This window comes from Sebastes umbrosus, chromosome 2 (genome assembly GCF_015220745.1).
Source record: "Sebastes umbrosus isolate fSebUmb1 chromosome 2, fSebUmb1.pri, whole genome shotgun sequence".
Lineage (NCBI taxonomy): Eukaryota > Metazoa > Chordata > Actinopteri > Perciformes > Sebastidae > Sebastes > Sebastes umbrosus.
The window spans coordinates 30,368,842-30,386,518 of record NC_051270.1 but is presented as its reverse complement, the minus strand read 5'-3'; the positions used below and the strand labels follow the sequence as shown (position 1 = coordinate 30,386,518).

Below are 17,677 nucleotides of genomic sequence, written 5' to 3'. Positions count from 1 at the left end.
TAATTGTTGGAAGGTTGCACTGGTTCTATACTTCTCATTGTCAATCATTCACACTGTTATTCACAAAAAAACAGGATCGAGTGGGATTAAGTTGCCAAGGCAACGTGTCCCCTGATCTACCCCTGCAGTTATTTCCTCAGTGCTGCGGTGACGTTGGGAGTTTGAGGGGTTTTCCATCCCTCAAACAAGCTCATGTCTGTCTGTGTTTGCTTTATTTATCCTGATCTAAAAAAAAAATGATACATGTCACTGACTGATTAAATCCCACTTTTTGGTTTTGGTTACGTGTGTCTATGTTAGGATTACAGCTATATTTAGTGCTATGTAAATCAACATCAGACAAAAAGACGTGCGGTGGCGGAGCTTCTGTACTCGAGCTTCGACGTGATGCAGCTCTGGCGCTGTAGGTTCATTCCACCTCCTTCTCTGAGCTTCTCATCCAGGAAGAAATGCCTCAAGACTTTAATAATGCCAGCAGATTTGTAAGCTTTAACAGTATCTCCGTTTCCTACACAATAGTGATCTGCGGCTAAATGGGGATTAGGGAAACCTCCCCTCTCCTCTCCAAAATGTGGCCCACTACTTGGACTTAAAAAGAAGACACTGAACTCAGCGTTGTAATTAAACTAAATTTTAACAATTGTCAGTTCTATTGTACAATATTGAACAGGAGTCACAAAAGTGCACAAGAGGCATTGGTTCAAAAGGAAGGATCATACTTTGTGTTCCAGGTTGACTTATGAACAGTAGAGTTAAACAGAGAGAAGCAAAATGTCCCTTCATAGATCAAAACAGTGATGAAAAAATATAGACTTATAACATCATAGTATTACCCAGTAAATATGCCACTACAACATATGCCTTTGATTTCAAATGTACCATGTTTCAAGATGAACTTCCCCAAAAAGCAAACAAATCCTCAAGAATTATAAAACCTGTGAATCCTGACAGTTTGGTATATTTTATATATTATCGCACATCTATAGAGACATTAGGTTAAGGTTGATTTACTTGGTATGTTCTAGAAACACTAGTTGCAGAGAGGCACCAAAATAAATAAATATGTAAAACAAAAACCAAGAAGTTTGTAGTGAAAAGGCCCATGCTATCTAAATGTCATCAGTGAAGTACACTTTCACATTATTCACCCATCGAGCAGCACCAAGTCCCCTCACCCGAAAATAACCACCACCATAACAAAAACTAGTGTGTAGAAAGCACATCAACAGCCTCGGAGACGTCATTGCTCTGCATACGGACAACAATACGATTGCACACACAAAGTCCTCTGAACACTGCACTACACTCATGGGAAAACGGGGTTCCTATTATTATTTTTGGATGATTGTGAAGGAAAGCTCCTGAGACAAGAGAGCGTTCCTTCTTTATGCAAATAGAATCAAAAGGAGCGTTTACTCAAAAAGAGAGCTGATGACTTCCTGCTGTGATCCCTCCTCAGACTAGTTTTTGTGCAAACACCTGTTTGTCCTTTGAGTTTATCACCACTTTAACATCCTCAGGATTGGCGCTTTCCATCAGTTATTATTATGGTGATGGTCATCACTTGGCCAGTTCTCCTTGCCAGGTAGATTTAGACTCACCTGGAGGCACTTTGTGTCACGGCCGTTTGTCATGTATGTGCATATAATCTAATGAGTACTTCTAACACACCTGAGATAGACGAGAGGCAACAGCAAGGACAGTCTGTAGAAAGATCTCTAATTCTCCGAGGGGGCCACAAGGATTCACACCAATTATTACTTGAGTGATGCTGAACAGCATTGTGTTATTCATTTTAGCCCTTTTAAGTCCCCTCTTCTACTCTGAGCTCAGACTGCCTTCGAACAAGTGCCTTCAGAAAAAAAAGACAGATGGACAGAATCTAAAAACCCACCACCAGCTTTTTAAAGCCATTTCCCCCCACAGAAACGGATAAGTAAGCTCAAAGTGTGATTTAGTTTCAGAAAATGGAGCCATTTGGTGGAGCGTGCTGGCCTTCCTCCTGCCAGTCTCTCTCTCTCTCCCTCTCTTTCTCACATGGTAGTGTTTATTAGAAGCCAAAGCTGATAGTGTCTGAGTGGACTTCACCTTGGGGGAGTAGGTGCCACATAGTTTCTGCCCTGAAGACATACTGTAGTGAATCCTTCGTACCTGACCTCTGACCCTTCCAGCTCAGTGCCACTCTCCTCAGTTATCAACACCTAGCTTGGAGAGGCCCTGCCTGAACTCGTGCAGCTCGTCTATCTTTCCATCCAGCAGATCCATGAACTTCTTCAGCTCGTCCTTCATGTTGCCCTGCTTTTGCTGACTGTCGTCTATGTCCAGCTGAAGACCCTCTATTCTCCCCTCCAGCTCCTTGTTCTTCACCTCGGCAGTCTGAGGACAGATATTAGGAAAAATATATAAATAGTTACATTACAGCAGATGGTGAATACAGGATAATCAAATGAAATTCTCAAGAGGGGTGTCAGAGCATTTGATGTAGCAGTGCAGGTATGCTCTTTTTTGTCTTTATCTTAGCAGACGCCAAATCAAAGCTTCTTACATCTACTATCAGAAATGAGATAAAAGCAGTTCAACTCAGCATTTCACTCCTTTGAACTGATCTCTGGGAAACGTTTGACAAACTGCAGTAAGAAAAAAAATCCCTATTTACATCATCAGGACTGAAAACCAAGCTTTACATTTAGGAAAGGTACATTTTTGCGTGAGGATGGGAGGGTAAAGCGATCCTTTCAGACTAGCAGGCGACACGAATTGACACATTAATGCCGAAGATACCATTGAAGGGAGGGGTTTAAAATAGGAGTGCTAAATGGGTGTTGCGCCGGCATGACTGTATCCTCCAGTTGCCTCCTGAAACCTGATCCCCACGTGGGGTGTCGTCTTTAAATAGAGAGGAGCTATGACCACAAACATAGAGGTGGAGTAAGTGGATTCATTTTGTTTCGAGCCACAGAAAATAAACACACACATTATCAACAGTTTTACTTCACCCATTAACTTTTATCTGAGTGGACTGCGGCTGTGAGTTTTCATTTTGGGCCTCGTGGATAAACGCAGGAATTTGAGAAATCCCATTGTCTATGCTTTTTCTCAGTTTGGGCGGCTGGTTAGATAAAACTCCTGCTTCAGCCGGTTCTGTTGTCACTGTCATTCATCCAGCTGGCTGTTGCAGAAACAAACCGGGCGGTTGAGCTTTGTGAGGCACAAGAACTTCAGGCATGCCACTGTTGGTTTTATTCTCCTCCCTGCCCCGGCCTGAAAGGCAGCACATGCATGACAGCTTGGATGAAATCCTGAGTCAGTCAGAGCAGGGCGAGATGAGCGTCACTATCAATGCAGCTCATGTCAGACTTGGTGCTAACACGGCGTACAGTCACTCACTAAGCCTGGCACTTCTGGTTTTACAGAAAGTCTGATACTACTCAATGAGAGATCAGACTGGACGAACAGGTGCGCTTTGTTACAAGGAAGACAGGAGGTGATGGGCGTGAATCTGTGTTGTTTCTGGCAACAGCAGCTTCTCACACCCAACAACCCACACATGCATACAGAGATGTTCATTCGTCATTAAAGCTCTCAAACACCTTCAGCTGTTTTTGTAGTCAGTAGAATATATCAAATCTGCGCCGCTAGGAAACTAATAAGCCGTGACAGAGATGTAGTATCTCGGTTTCACAGACGAGGAAGAGGAAACCTTTTCAAAAGAGGCAATAATCCACTCTCACTGTGCTGGGATGGACCTTTATTAATAGATACAGTAACCACAATGTGCGTTAGTGAGACATGTGATTGGAATGTTGTGTCACCAGCCCTCAGGCAGAGTGATGAAGAGGAACTGTCATTCTCAACCTCCGTCTGAAAGCGCTGCTTACGCCTCAGAGCCTGTGTGTTACCTCGCTGTGACACACATCACATACTCACGTGTGCTGTAAACTCAAGCTTATACACTCTGCTGTAAATCACACCTGAGAGACATGTGGGGTTTGTGGGATTCCTGGGTGCTTTGAACGTACCTGCAGTTTTGCGGTGATGCTCTCGCACTCCGCCATGAGCTGAGGGATTATCTCTGCCTGCTTCCTCAGGTTCTCCAGCTCCTGGGACAAATAGACACAGAAACCAGTTCATCAAAAGCCAACAAAACACATATCAGGTTGATTTCTTTCTATAGTTTTCTTAAGAACATTATAGCTCATTTAAAAGAAGCCACATTTTTCAAATGTTAAAAGGAACAGTGTGTAGGATTTGGTGGTATCTAGTGGTGAGGTTGCACATTACAACTTCTCCCATGTGCCAAGCGTGTAGGATTGCTACGGTAGCCGACGCGAAGAGCCAGTTGTTGTAAGAGTAGAGTGTTTAGAGTGTGTGTTTGTGTACGTGAGAAGTGAGTGGTGAAGCAAAAGAGAGAGAGAGCGGCGGCGACGGGAGTGAGTAATGTTATCGACTCCGGCCCAAGCAGGAAAAGTTAACAGTGTTTGGTTTGTCCATTCTGGGCTACTGTAGAAACATGGCAGAGCAACACGGTGGACTCCGTTGACCAGCTCCCTATGTAGATATATAATGGCTCATTCTAAGGTAATGAAAACACAACGACTCTTATTTTCAGATGATTATACACTAAAGAAAACATACTTATTCACATTATATTCCATTTCTGCCAATAGATCCCCCTGCACACTGTTCCTTTAAAAAAATAGTTCAACATATGGGGAAATATGCGTATTTGCTTTCTTGCCGAGAATTAGATGAGAATATAAAACCGCTCACGTATCGGTCTGTTGTGTTTCCAGGCTTTATGCTAAGCTAAGCTAGCTGTCTCCTGGCTTCAGCTCCACATTTACCGTGCAGACATGAGTGGCATCGATCATCTCATGTAACTCTCGGCAAGAAAGCGAATAAGCAAATTTAACAAAATGTCAAACTGTTCCTTCGAATGTTGTGAAGCAGCTCAACAAGACATATGTCCAAATAAAATACCAAACTGACAAAGTTTATATTCAAATCAGAAACTTGATCAATCTGATCAAAAAAAAAGAAAAAAAAAAAGAGTACAAATTGTGCACTTGATGAGGCCAGCTTTTCGATACTTGGTGCTACAGACACATTTCAGGCAGTACCAAACAAAGTTGGCAGCAATACAAAGCAGGTAAGGAACAATGAACAGCAAGGTAAAAGGGTAAAAAAAAGAAAAACAGACTAGAATGAATACTGAAGCCTTGATTCTGTTTTTGTGCTTACATGTTTGTTTTCTTCTCAGTCAAACATCTATTATCTGAAAGTTTCAACCCTTTGCTGCTTTCAGCCACACACTCCACATACAGTGTTTGTAATCACCTGCTGCAGCTTTGTTCTATTAGTTCACGTCTGGCCATCGCTGGGGTCAACACCACGGTGAATGCTTAATAATTCATAGGCACGTTTTTAATTGAAGGAGTTGAGCGTGTGCGTTTCTAGACGGCGGTGAGTCACTCGGCAGACGAGCCTCTGTGGGCCGTCTGCCGTATCAGTGCTCTGCAAACAATGAGCCCCTCGGTCACTGTTGGAGCATTATGGCAGGACTGTGGAAACGCTGAAGCCCCCGAAGGACACGATGCTTTGCTTATAATCTTTTCAAATTCAGCTCCAGCTCTTTGAACTACCTCATTCCTGTTGTTGTGTAACATATACCGCCCTCCAAGGAAAGATTTATATGTTCTATTAATACTCAGGCTGCCAGGTGCTAAACTAGAATATCCCAGACACACCTTGGGGAGTTCAAAAGGGTCTTTACGCAGCAGAGCCATAAACGTCATCATTTTGCAACACTATTAAATTCAAACCAAACAATCAACAGATAATGAATCAACAACATATCTGAGGACTGATTAATCATTTAAGTCATTTATTAAGCAAGAGGATCAAACATTTGCTAGTTCCTGCTTCTGAAATGTGTGGATGTACAGCTCGTCTCTGTTTCAACGTGACTGTAAATGTCTGATTTGTTGATCAGACTTAACAAGCAATATGAAGACTAGAGCTTCAATGGTTAGTCAATCAACAGAAAATGTATCTGCAACTGTTATTGATTCATCGATTAACCCTTTAAGTCATTTTTTCGCACAAAAATGCCACACATTTGCTGCTTCAAGGGAATGTGATAATTTGCTGCTTTTCTTTGTCTTGCAATATAGTAAAGTTGTAGCAACTGGAACAAAACAGGATATTTGATGACATCACATTGAGCTCTAGGAAATTGTGATTTTTTTTTTCTCTTGTTTTATATCCAAAACGTATAATCAAGAAAATATTCTGCAGATGAACTGATAATGACAATAATCGATGAAGATGTCAGCTTGGGCTTTGGGAAATTGTGACACTCTTTTTCCATCTATTTTTTTTTTTTTTTTTTTTAAATTTGATTGACTCAACCATCATATACATTTTAGAGACAGTGTCCAGGTTTATAACCTGCTGGTCTCTGTGTCACTTTTTAGGGATCAAACTAGAAACTATCTAAAAGAACTTGGCCAGATATCCACTATATACTTCAAAAGCTACTGTGAACAGAGAAAAAATAATGAAATACTGTCTTTTGCTGTGAAACAGAAACATATACTGACTTATCAACTCTTTCCTCTTATGGTAACTCAATTTGCTTTGTTCATCAGCTTCACACGTGGCTGATTGTGTTTCACTTTCATGACGTTGATGGGGAGACACAGTCACTATAGAAAAAAGGCGTTGACACTGTCAGTGACTGCCTCAAGTCGGTCCTAATCATTTGTCTGCAGACAGAAACAGCATTCAACCAGCAACGAGCAAAGGTCAAAAGAGTGTGTGGCCGCACGGGGCTCATCCTCATTAGAAATAACAGCACCATTAGGCTCCGCTGAGCTGACAGTCAGCTAGTTTGGATTATAAATGACTGATGCAGTAGACATAAGGCGATGCCGCTGATGGTATTTGTGCCAAAATTCCCTGCTGCTCTGACTACAGACAAAGTCTGTGGATGAATTTACATCCCCCCAGTTCGACTATTTTCACAGTGGAGTTTAATCGTACCAAAACAGGACAGATATCAAGTAAATTGCTGAAAAAAGTGAGCAGCACAGAAAGTAAGATAAAAGGAAATAGTAGCAGTAGAAGAGTCTGGGTTTAGCAACAAGACCGATCCATACAAAACCCAAGATCCCACTACAAAACCTGATTATAGGAGGTATAATCACCTCCTGAGGGAGAGGAGTGGTACTGAGTCAGAACAAGAGGCGAAGAGCTGGTGTACAGTGAAGAGACACACTGAAAAGTGTAACTTCGGGAGATGAAGGGGGGTGTGTTAACATGAAAACTCAGATTTTCTTCTGTGAATTATAAACTTCCAAGGAAAAATACCACTTCTGTTACAAAAAAGCATTGTTTTACAAACTCTTACAGACAACCCTGCTCTCAACAGTGGCTCTGTTGTTTCAAGACATCTCACCTGCTCTTTGTCGTGCAGCTCAGTCTCCAGCTCCTGCACTCGTACAGACAGTTGGGCGTTTTTCTGCTTCTCCTGATTGGCTTCGTTACACTGAGCTTCTAGTTCTGCAATCTGCACACAGAACGAAAACAAAAGAAGTCAAGTTTGTATTGTGAAAAGTGGTGGATGTGGACAACAGGTCTTCAGAACATATTCCCATTTTGTTTACCCATCATATTTGTTAAATTTGTATTTGTGGAATCCTAAATATGTTGTGTACTAATATAGATAATGCCATCTTTAAAACTGACACTAGCAATTAGACAAAAATACTAGCAGCATGTTACAAAATGTATCATTGCAACACCAGCCCAGCTGCAGTAACAGCCCACATTGATTATGAAACTAAAATGATTCTATTTATAGTGGACTCTGGTGCAGGGAACACAGAAACTAATAAAACCCACAGTACTTTGCTCGCTCAGAGAGAAGAAACTGGAGATTTATCAAGATTGGGTGAGGGATTCTCTCATCTCACTATACAGATTTTACAAGTGCTAGATCAACATAACTAGGACAGATAATCTACTCATTTTGTGAGACTTTGTAGTGCAGTTTTGTTCCTTTTATAAAAGAGGCAACAGCGTTACTGCGTCACTTTTCCTGCCAGCAGTATTATTTAACTTCCCTGACTGTGTTACCTTTTCCCTGAGTGTGTCACTCTCTTCCTTGCAGGCACCAAGTTGTTTCTTCCAGCTCTCTACATTAGCGGAGGACTCCTGCAGTGCGTCCACCAGCCTGGCATTATTTTCTCTCAAAGTCTGCAGCTCCGTTTCCCACTTCTTGGCGTTGGTGTTGCTGTCAGACAGGAGAGACAGATCCAGGAGGAGAGTTATTAATGGAGGAAAAATGTAGACAGGTTAGTGCTGAAATGCCTGAAATGCCTGGAGCTTGTGCCCACTGACATGACACATAATGCTACAAAATCCTTCCAGTCATGACTATTTAATTAGATGTGATGTACATCGCACTGTCAAGAGACATTTAGATCATCAAAAAAGAAAGAAGTGGGAAAAGTGTCAAAGGTCTAATGAGCTGCGGCCCTGATTTGTACCAAGTTAGTTATCTTTTCATACCACAGAGTGTGTGTTTCTGTCTTATCAATAAGGTCGGAGAGGTTGTGATGTATATTTAGTATGCATCGCTGTTCCCTTCCTTATGCATGGCTGGTTTGAAGTGTGCTGCTCTCCATCAAATGTGGACAGACTTGCACTGCAGCATTCTGCAGTCCTCGGCTGGTTCACGGCTGTGACACACTTCCACTAAACAAAATCTCAAGGCCATGTAAAGGCACGAAAAAGGGCCAACAAAGACTGGGAGCAATGGTGGACCAAACTGTGTTTTACAACCGCAAGCTGGAGAAGTTTAACGATACATGTGAGCTGAGTTGAAACAGGTGTTTCTCCTTTAACAACGTTTTGTTTAGAAATTGTGTTTTAAACACACAATGATCTGAAATTTCCAAGTTATTTCCTACAATGTTTCCTGGAAAGAACTTTGCAATTTGGTACAAATTATAAGAGACAGTTGCTTGAGTTGAGTTTATTTGTGGAGAACTGAAGTATATATACTGGAAAAACAAAATTCGGAAACTTGTGTTTGGTCGATTATTTCTCTGTTGTTACAATGCTAATTGGCTTTTTATTTTACATCTTTGGACAGCCTGTTTATTTACCTTCGCAATGATGTCCAACTTGTAAGGATCATGCATTTGTGGGATGAGCACCACAGCTGATTATGTGGGTAGCGCCCAAGAAAAATTTGCCAAAATGCTCCGCCAATGGTAAACAGCGTATTCTAATAAGGCTGCCAGGAAATCTGCAATGACTGCCCTTCACCGTCACGCCCATTTGCGCTACAACACAGACAATGGAACCTGAACATGTGGGGGAATGTCATGTTCAGTGATGAGTCCAGGTTCTGTCTGCGGAAGTTGGATGGCAGGGTCAAAGTATGGAGACGACGTGGAGAACGCTATGCTGATTGTTGCACCGATGGAGTAACAGCTTTTGGTGGGGGCAGTGTTGTGCTGTGGGGGGGCCGACACCACGACACTGGCAAAACAAGGCTTGTCATCATGGAAGGCCATCTCAATGCAGTGAGATATCGGGATGAGATTCTGCAGCCAGTGGCGATCCCATATCTCCACAATCTGGGACCTAACTTCATCCTCCAAGATGACAACGCTCGCCCCCACAGAGCCAGGGTTATCACAGACTACCTCCACAATGTGGGAGTAGAGAGAATGGAACAGCCTAGAGTCCAGACCTCAACCCAATTCAACACTTGTAGGATCAGCTTGGGCGTGCTGTACGTGTTAGAGTGACCAACACAACCTCGTTGGCTGACCTGCAACGAATCCTGGTTGAGGAATGGAACGCCATCCTACAGCAACGTGTGACCAGGTTGGTGACCAGCATGAGGAGGAGGTGCCAGGCTGTTGTGGCTGCGTATGGATCTTCCACCGCTACTGAAGCTCCTGACGGTGTATTAAATGAATAAAGTGTAAAATAGCCAATATGTCTTGTTTGTTCCTTGTTACTGATAGAGAGTTCAATCGTCCAATCCACCAAACAACTCAAAACAAGAGTCAATACCAACAGGAGAATACACTGTTTACCATTGACGGAGCATTTTGGCAAATTTTTCTTGGGCGCTACCCACATAATCAGCTGTGCTGCTCATCCCACAAATACATGATCCTTACAAGTTGGACATCATTGCGAAGGTAAATAAACAGGCTTTCCAACGATGTAAAATACAATGCCAATTAGCATTGTAACAACAGAGAAATAATCGACCAAACACAAGTTTCCAAACTTTGTTTTTCCAGTTTATTTGTTAGGTAAAAAACAAGAATAAAGAAGGGAGGAGAGCTTTAGATTTATATAACTGACTTTTCTGCAACAATGTGCCTTCCTCTGAGCTTAGAGGGAAAAGTTTCACATCTTGTGTATATCTTCCGGGGCAACCGGATGTGAAGTGAAGAGGCCTTTGATTTAAAATAATTCATACTATAAAGTTAGCAGGCATCATTTTTATAAGGTAAACTTCAACCAATAAAGTAAGAAAGGCCACGTAATAATAGAGCCATTAGTGACCATTAGACACTAGACAGATAAAAAAAAAGGTAATTGAATCAGACTAGAAATAGAACATGGAAGTTAAATCAGGAGAAAAGTAACTAGATCAAATAGTAAGTAATTCAGTACCGTATTATGAAAATACAAAACAAGGATAAAGATAAAGAGCATATCAGAAATCAACCAAGTAAATATTCTTTCATAAGTTATTTAACATTCAAAACTTAAGTCTCCATATTAGCTGAATTGTGTACTTCCCTGTAGACAAATGCACATTTTACCTGCCGTGTACTGACTGAAAGCCTCTACTGGTTACAGTAATTACTACCAAATGACATTGTCCTATCCAGGAACCTTCTTATATGATTATGTATAATTCCTTTCTAGGAAAATTATTGAGAGCTACTGGAAAATAACGTGTTTTCCACACCACTCCTGCAGATGTTCCATTTAATTCTTATATCCTTGTTTATGTGTGAAGTCTGAAGTGTTGCCAGGGAAGGTCTGCTAATTGGTCTTTTTTTCCTTTTACCTCAGAGCCTTTTATCCCATCTGGATCAAATATGTCAGCGATTTCTGTTGTTGCTACCCAGTACTAATTCTGTCTGAATTTACTCTATGTAGTTTTAGTTGACTCTGACGCCCTTGGGTCATTTTAATCCCATCTGGAACCACATCTGGTGTTTCATGCAATTACTGATTTACACACTCAGCAGCATCTGGATTATAAAGGCCATATAACCAAATGGTGGAGTAGAGCAGCGTCACTCTTTAGATTGGATCAGATGATTTCTGAGCCCCTAGGGGACATGATATCATCTCAGCAGCAATAAAATGAAGAGGGAGCGCAGTTTGGTGCAGAGACAATTAGACGACAAGAAAAAAAATCAGGAGCCGCTGTGAGTTAATATGATGTGATGCCTCTTGAAGTGAGTTTTGCTGTATTGTGAGATTATGTAGCATGCGATTGTGACACATTTAGATGCACTTCACATTAAAGTGGTTCTCCTGAGGTTTCCATGAAAGGAAGCCTTACCTCTGTTCTACTGCGCTCTTGAGACGGTCGTTCTCGGTCTTCAGCACAGCAGCCTCCGGACCGACATGAGAGATTTTCTCATCATCTGTCCCATTAAGGCTGGACGCCTGGTTAATTGAGGGCGTCTCACGTCCAGACTCCTGGTAGGGGAGACAGAGGAAGACGTGTTATGGTTCAGGGCAGATTTTGACTCAGTTTACCTGCAGCTTTCTAAAGATCTGATGAGTTAAAATCCATAAACGTATCTCATAAATCTTGCTCTTTCGGTGAAACACTGTAAACACCCTCGACACGTCAGCTATGACAGCAGAGAGGTGGAGAAAAACTGATGCCAGAATTTATCATGTCATATGGCCCAGCAGCTTTGTGTGCCTCAGAGCTGAGTCTGATTCCTGCCATCTGGAGTCAGAGAGCAGGCCAGACTGCTGGATCGACCTCAATCGATGCTGTTTACTTACCGACAGAATATCAATTTGAGATAATTTGTGTTGAACTGAGAAACTTTTATCATTTTATTACTCTCACTGGCTTCCTTGTCCTCTTCATTGCTGTGGTGCCTGCCAGGTAGTAAGTAGCTTAAGTTGACCTTTGACCTCTCTTATGACAATTCACATTGTTATATGAATGATTTCTGTTAGTCAACACAACCTTCTTAGGCCTCTGCTCATAGAAATAGTGGAAATTAACTATTTGAATACTTGATTATGCCAGAAGCTATTTCTAAACACAGAATCTGTACCCATTGGTGTTTGTGAAGGAAAGTGAGCTAAACTGAAATGTTTTAATAATAATAATAATCATAATAGTAATTATGATTATTGTTATTATTATAAGTTTATCTAGTATAGCATATTTCATAGAACACAATTCACAAATTGATTTACAAGAATAAAAATTAATTAAAACAATAAAAACAGCTGTTAAATACACACATTTACAACACCAGACAGAGCAAGATTACACAAAGGTCAATTTAAATAAGCTGTTTAAAATAGCTTAAATTAATTTTTTTTTTTTAAAGGTGCCAACAGAGACCACAGATCTAATTCCTACAGGAAGAGCATTCGACAGTGTCGGAGCCACCACTTCAAAAGGTCATCTTTAGTTTTCAGTCAAGTTCGACTAGGACAACCAGTAAGCCCTGGTCAGAAGACCTAAGTGACCTACTGGTGATGCAAGGATGGAGCAGGTCAGAGATGTACTCCAGTGCCTGACCATGGAGGGCTCTATATGTGAAAATTAAAACCTTAAAGTGATATAAAAGCGGGAATGTTCATCTCTAGCTCAGGACGTTATAAAACAGACCTAAGTTTAGCAATGTCTCTTGGATTGAAGAAACATATATGGGTCAACAATTTGATATGCTGATCAAAGTACATAGACGGGTCAAATATAACACCTAGATTTCAAATTTCTGTTGCTAATTTTCTCTCTGTAGAGGCCAACAGTGACTGAAGATGAGACAGTAGAGGTGTACCGAACCAGAATTTCAGACATCAGAGAATTATAATTTACCTGGGAGTGATTGCTCAGTGTCTCCGCCTTGTCTTGAGACTTGTCCCTTGCTAGCTTGGCTGCTTCTTTTACCTCCTGGAACTTCTCAGAAAACTGAAAATATGAGAGAGACATGAAAGAGCTCTGATGATTAGTGGCAATACAAGCTGAAATGTCAAACGTTTGGGGAGATCATGGAGCCAATTATCTGGTCACAGTGAGGATTTAAGAATCAGATATACCCTTAAATCCTTTTCTGATTGCTTAATTTCCCCATCTGGTGTTCAGTTAATATCAAATTGTGCACCATCACTCTCCAGTTTTAGGACAAATACATAAATCAATTGTCTCTAAGCTTTACGGATGCTTTTGTGATTTCATGTTTCCTCTCACCTTGGCCAGTTGCTGCTCCGAAGCGAAGCCCAGTCCAAACACAGTGTTGGCCCTGCTGTCCGCCCACTGGCCAAACTTCTGCGATGTCTTGGTGAACGTCATGTTGGGTGTGATGGTGCTGTTGATGATCACCTGTTAGGAAATAACAACTTAGTATTAACTTCCTAGCCCTCATACTGGTAATTAATACAGACGTATAGAGTTCCAGCATGGTTCTCAGGTCCATCTGACTTCCTCAGAAAGATGCCTGCTGCTGGGTTTTGCTCTTTCAGCCAAGACATATTGAAGAAGCAGCTCCAGCAGCTGCATTCACGAGATGAGTAGTCCTATTGATTTAACAAAGGACAATCCCCTATTGTAGCTCCATTCATACAGAGTAAATCTCTAATACCCTGCCGAAGTCTTTCACCATGCATATTTATTATTTTTTTTCTTAGGATGATCCACTTCATCTGATTCATATGCATGTTTGAGAGCCTCTCTACAATGCAAAGCTATTTTGTATACAAAGCGACCTCTGGAAGCACTCAAATATCCTCTCTATAGAAGGAAACACATTTTATACATTAAAAGCAAAGAAATGAAAGAAATTCATGACGCTGGATGGCAAATGGTGAGAGAGTCTCAGTGTTTCACAATGTCCTGTAAATCAAAGAATCCATCCTCAATCCACAAACACTGACACACACAAGAAGCTGAACCATCTACTTATTAATTGTATGCTCCATTAGAGAGTTTAACCAGCAGGTTTCACATGAAACGAGCACAGAGTCAGACTTGTAACTTGTAATCGTTCCAGCCTCATTTACTGGGAAGCTGTTAACACATGCGTGTCTCTCTGTTAAAGACTTTTGGGGTTGACGAGTATCCAAAGTTTTGTGTGAATTGACAGGTGAGGCCATATCACTCAAACATACTTTGCTACAACTTAATGATGACTCAAAGTCAAATGAAAGACAAATTGTTACTGGTTGATTTACAGCTACCAACAAACCTTTAGGCCAAAGACAGCTGCTGCCTCACAATCCCAGCACAAGAAAATGGCGTATATATTTTCATGACATTGTATTACTTGAGCTGTCAACTGAGAAGGAGAGAAACACCATATATTATAGGGATGCAAGAGTATATTGATACACATGAGTATCACAATATTATGTTGTGCGATATTATATCGATCCTCCAAAGCGCTGTATCGATTTTTAATTAACCTCTTAAAAATCCGACGGCCCGCTGGCGGACGCGGTCGCTATTCTGTCTTTTGGAGGTTGCAGCGGGCTAAGGAATCCACTGGTACCAACCATGTCATACTTGCATGTCGTGAAGGAGGCTAAATAATACTTTGAAGTCACGCTAAATTTTGGCGAGGAAAAACTGTCATGGCCATTTTCAAAGGGGTTCCTTGACCTCTGACCTCAAGATATGTGAATGGAAATGGGTTCTATGGGTACCCACGGGTCTCCCCTTTACAGACATGTCCACTTTATGATAATCACATGCAGTTTGGGGCAAAAACCATGCAGTATTTGCATGCAGTAGAAATGTGTCATTTTTGCCTATTCTAAAATGGTGTATTTGAATATTTCTGCATACCGGGGTTCCTCAACAGTCTTGGAATTACATGAATTGGGTATCACTGGAAAGCTGAGACTCTTGTGGATCCGATGTGTCCAGTTGTCCTCATGTGTGATGATGTTACTTCCCAGAGAAGCCATTTAACATCGTGACTTTTTTACTCAGATTTTATACACATGGTGGTGTGTCTTTATACAATGACAGTTTTCTTAAAAATAGATTTTTTTAAAATCGCAATATATCGCAACCTTGTATGTTGATACATATTGTATCGTCAGATTCTTGCCAATACACAGCCCTAATACATTACAACCCACTCAATGTATTATTAGTATGGTCAAGCAGTCCAGGAGGGTGGTGTATGTGGGTGGGGGCAGGTATATACTGTATCTGTACACAACATTTGAATTATTTGTAGCGGTCATTTTGTTCCACAATTGCAAATAAAGATTTGCTCATAAAAACTTAGTAAATAAATAAAAGACTGAGACATAAACAGACACACTAGTATGCAGTGGTGACTGCTGACCCACTGACCTCTAAGTAGTCAAATTACAGTCTCCATATCTGCTACAGTACACGTTCACCTGTTGTTGTAGTTATGCAGTAAATCAGCTGCTAGAAAGCATCTGCTACAGTCTAAAATTGTAACTAGTGCACAAGGCAGCAACAGTAAAAACCAATAGATGCTTAAAACACGATTTCAGCCTGACCAGACTGCACTGATTTGTATGTTTACTGCATCACTGTAGATATAAACATGCCTAATCATATATGAACACTGAACAGCTACATGTAAACACAAGCAGCTTTAATTTACTACTGTGTGTGCATGTACACAAACCCAATCTCACTACCAAGACATAAGAGAACTTAAAAACACATGCAAATTACCCCAACAATTAAGAAACAATAGAAGACAGTTTAATCACAGTGCAGCCCTTGTTTCATAGCAACATGGCTCTGATCACAGGATTGGAGAATACAAATTGCTGACAGACTCGTGTCCTTTTCTACGCCCCCATCGTCTCTCTCTCCATCTTTTCTGTGGCCGATTTGTTAACACACTTTGCACTGCATCATTACTGGACACGGAGACCCCAAAAGCAGAGACTGAGCCAACAGAATGAGGACTTTAGCACGCAATCAATACCCTCTTAGGCATTTCTGTCCCATTCAGAACAATGCTAATGGAGATCACTGCACATATAGACAGAAAAAGACCTTTATCAGTGTCATATACGGTTGCAACCTCTGATTCAGGCTGCATTCCCGCATCCAGGGTTTATAAGGAGAGTGGCAATTTACCCAGGCGCCGGTAATCTAATTTTAAAAGCAACACTCTTTCAGATGCTTTATGAAAACAAAGGTTACCTAATTTCCCCTGAAGAGGAACCTGAGGAAAGCCTGAACAATGTGACTTTTTAACAGAGCTGATAGTGAAGTGTTAAGATAAGATGAAACTTTAATGATCATTGTGAAGGAACTGGGCCGCTGCTGCAGAATGAAGCCAAACAGTGAAAGAATGAGGGAACCAGACGGTAAACCAACCTTTTAAACATGCAAAGAAGAAATATATGAATCAAAATAGATTGTTTCCTTTTGACTGACACAGATAACCCTCAAATTTATCAGATTTATTATGTTGTCAATCAGCCAATTAGAGTCTAAATTTCTTCTCAGTTTCATCTCCTGTGTTTGTTAGAAAACCCATCAGAGCATCCTCTACATATCATGTTCAGAACTTCTACCTGAAGTCGTACCTCTTCAAACTGACAACCGACTTGTCAAATTCAACTTAACATTGAACTGAGGTAGTTAACCGGTCTCTTGTTGGGCTGATGTGCCTGAGCTGTTAGATTTTATGAGAGAAAACTGATGTAACCGACTCTTGATTTAAAAAAATAAAATGGCCATTTAAAAATGAGAGAAATTAGTCAAATGTATTTTTAAATAACTTATAGGTGGAAAGGTACAGTGAGTCACTGAACCTGCCTCTGTCTGCGCTGTGTAACGGGATAACAAGCTGCATGTGCCTGAAACCATACACACACACACACACACACACACGCACACACACACACACACACACACACACACTACAGACCTAAAGCTTGCACCAGTGTCCTGCTCTGAACTCCTACTAGGGCTGGACCATAATCCAATATTAACAATGATTGACTTAATTATTTCAATTTAATTTTAAGAAAAGTTAACAAAATTGTTGATGAAGACTTTGTTTTACACATATGGAGCATGTTGATTGATGTAGAGCTAATCAACTAATCAACTACTTGATTGACAGAAATCTAGAGCCACTTTGATGAGTCATTTTTAAGTCATTTTTCAAGCACAAATACCAAACATCCCCTCGTTCAGGCTTCTTAAGTGTTGGGATACTTTGTCTTTTAGGATCATAAACTGAAGATATTTGGGTTTTGGACTACTGGTTGGACAAAACAAGCCTATTTAATGCATCACCGCGGCTTTCAGGAAATTGTGCCATTTTGGACATTTTTTTTTACTTGTTTTTACATTTTGTTGACCAAATCACTATTTCATTATTTTATGTAATTTTTTGAAATGTTTGCCATATTA

At 40.8% G+C, this 17,677-nt stretch overlaps 1 protein-coding gene across 2 annotated transcripts in view; it reads right to left on the bottom strand.

The window, feature by feature from the left end:
- Positions 1 to 615: 615 nt before the first annotated feature.
- homer2 (homer scaffold protein 2) overlaps positions 616 to 17,677 on the bottom strand; it is a 37,040-nt gene continuing 19,978 nt past the window's right edge. For both annotated transcript variants that reach the window (XM_037795326.1, XM_037795317.1), the window contains exons 3-9: positions 13,505 to 13,636; positions 13,133 to 13,225; positions 11,618 to 11,757; positions 8,140 to 8,296; positions 7,460 to 7,570; positions 4,020 to 4,100; positions 616 to 2,376 (exon numbers count right to left, since the gene is read on the bottom strand). In XM_037795326.1, the coding sequence (XP_037651254.1) occupies positions 2,188 to 2,376; positions 4,020 to 4,100; positions 7,460 to 7,570; positions 8,140 to 8,296; positions 11,618 to 11,757; positions 13,133 to 13,225; positions 13,505 to 13,636 (903 nt within the window). In that variant the 3' untranslated portion in view covers positions 616 to 2,187. The remainder of the gene's footprint in view (positions 2,377 to 4,019; positions 4,101 to 7,459; positions 7,571 to 8,139; positions 8,297 to 11,617; positions 11,758 to 13,132; positions 13,226 to 13,504; positions 13,637 to 17,677) is intronic.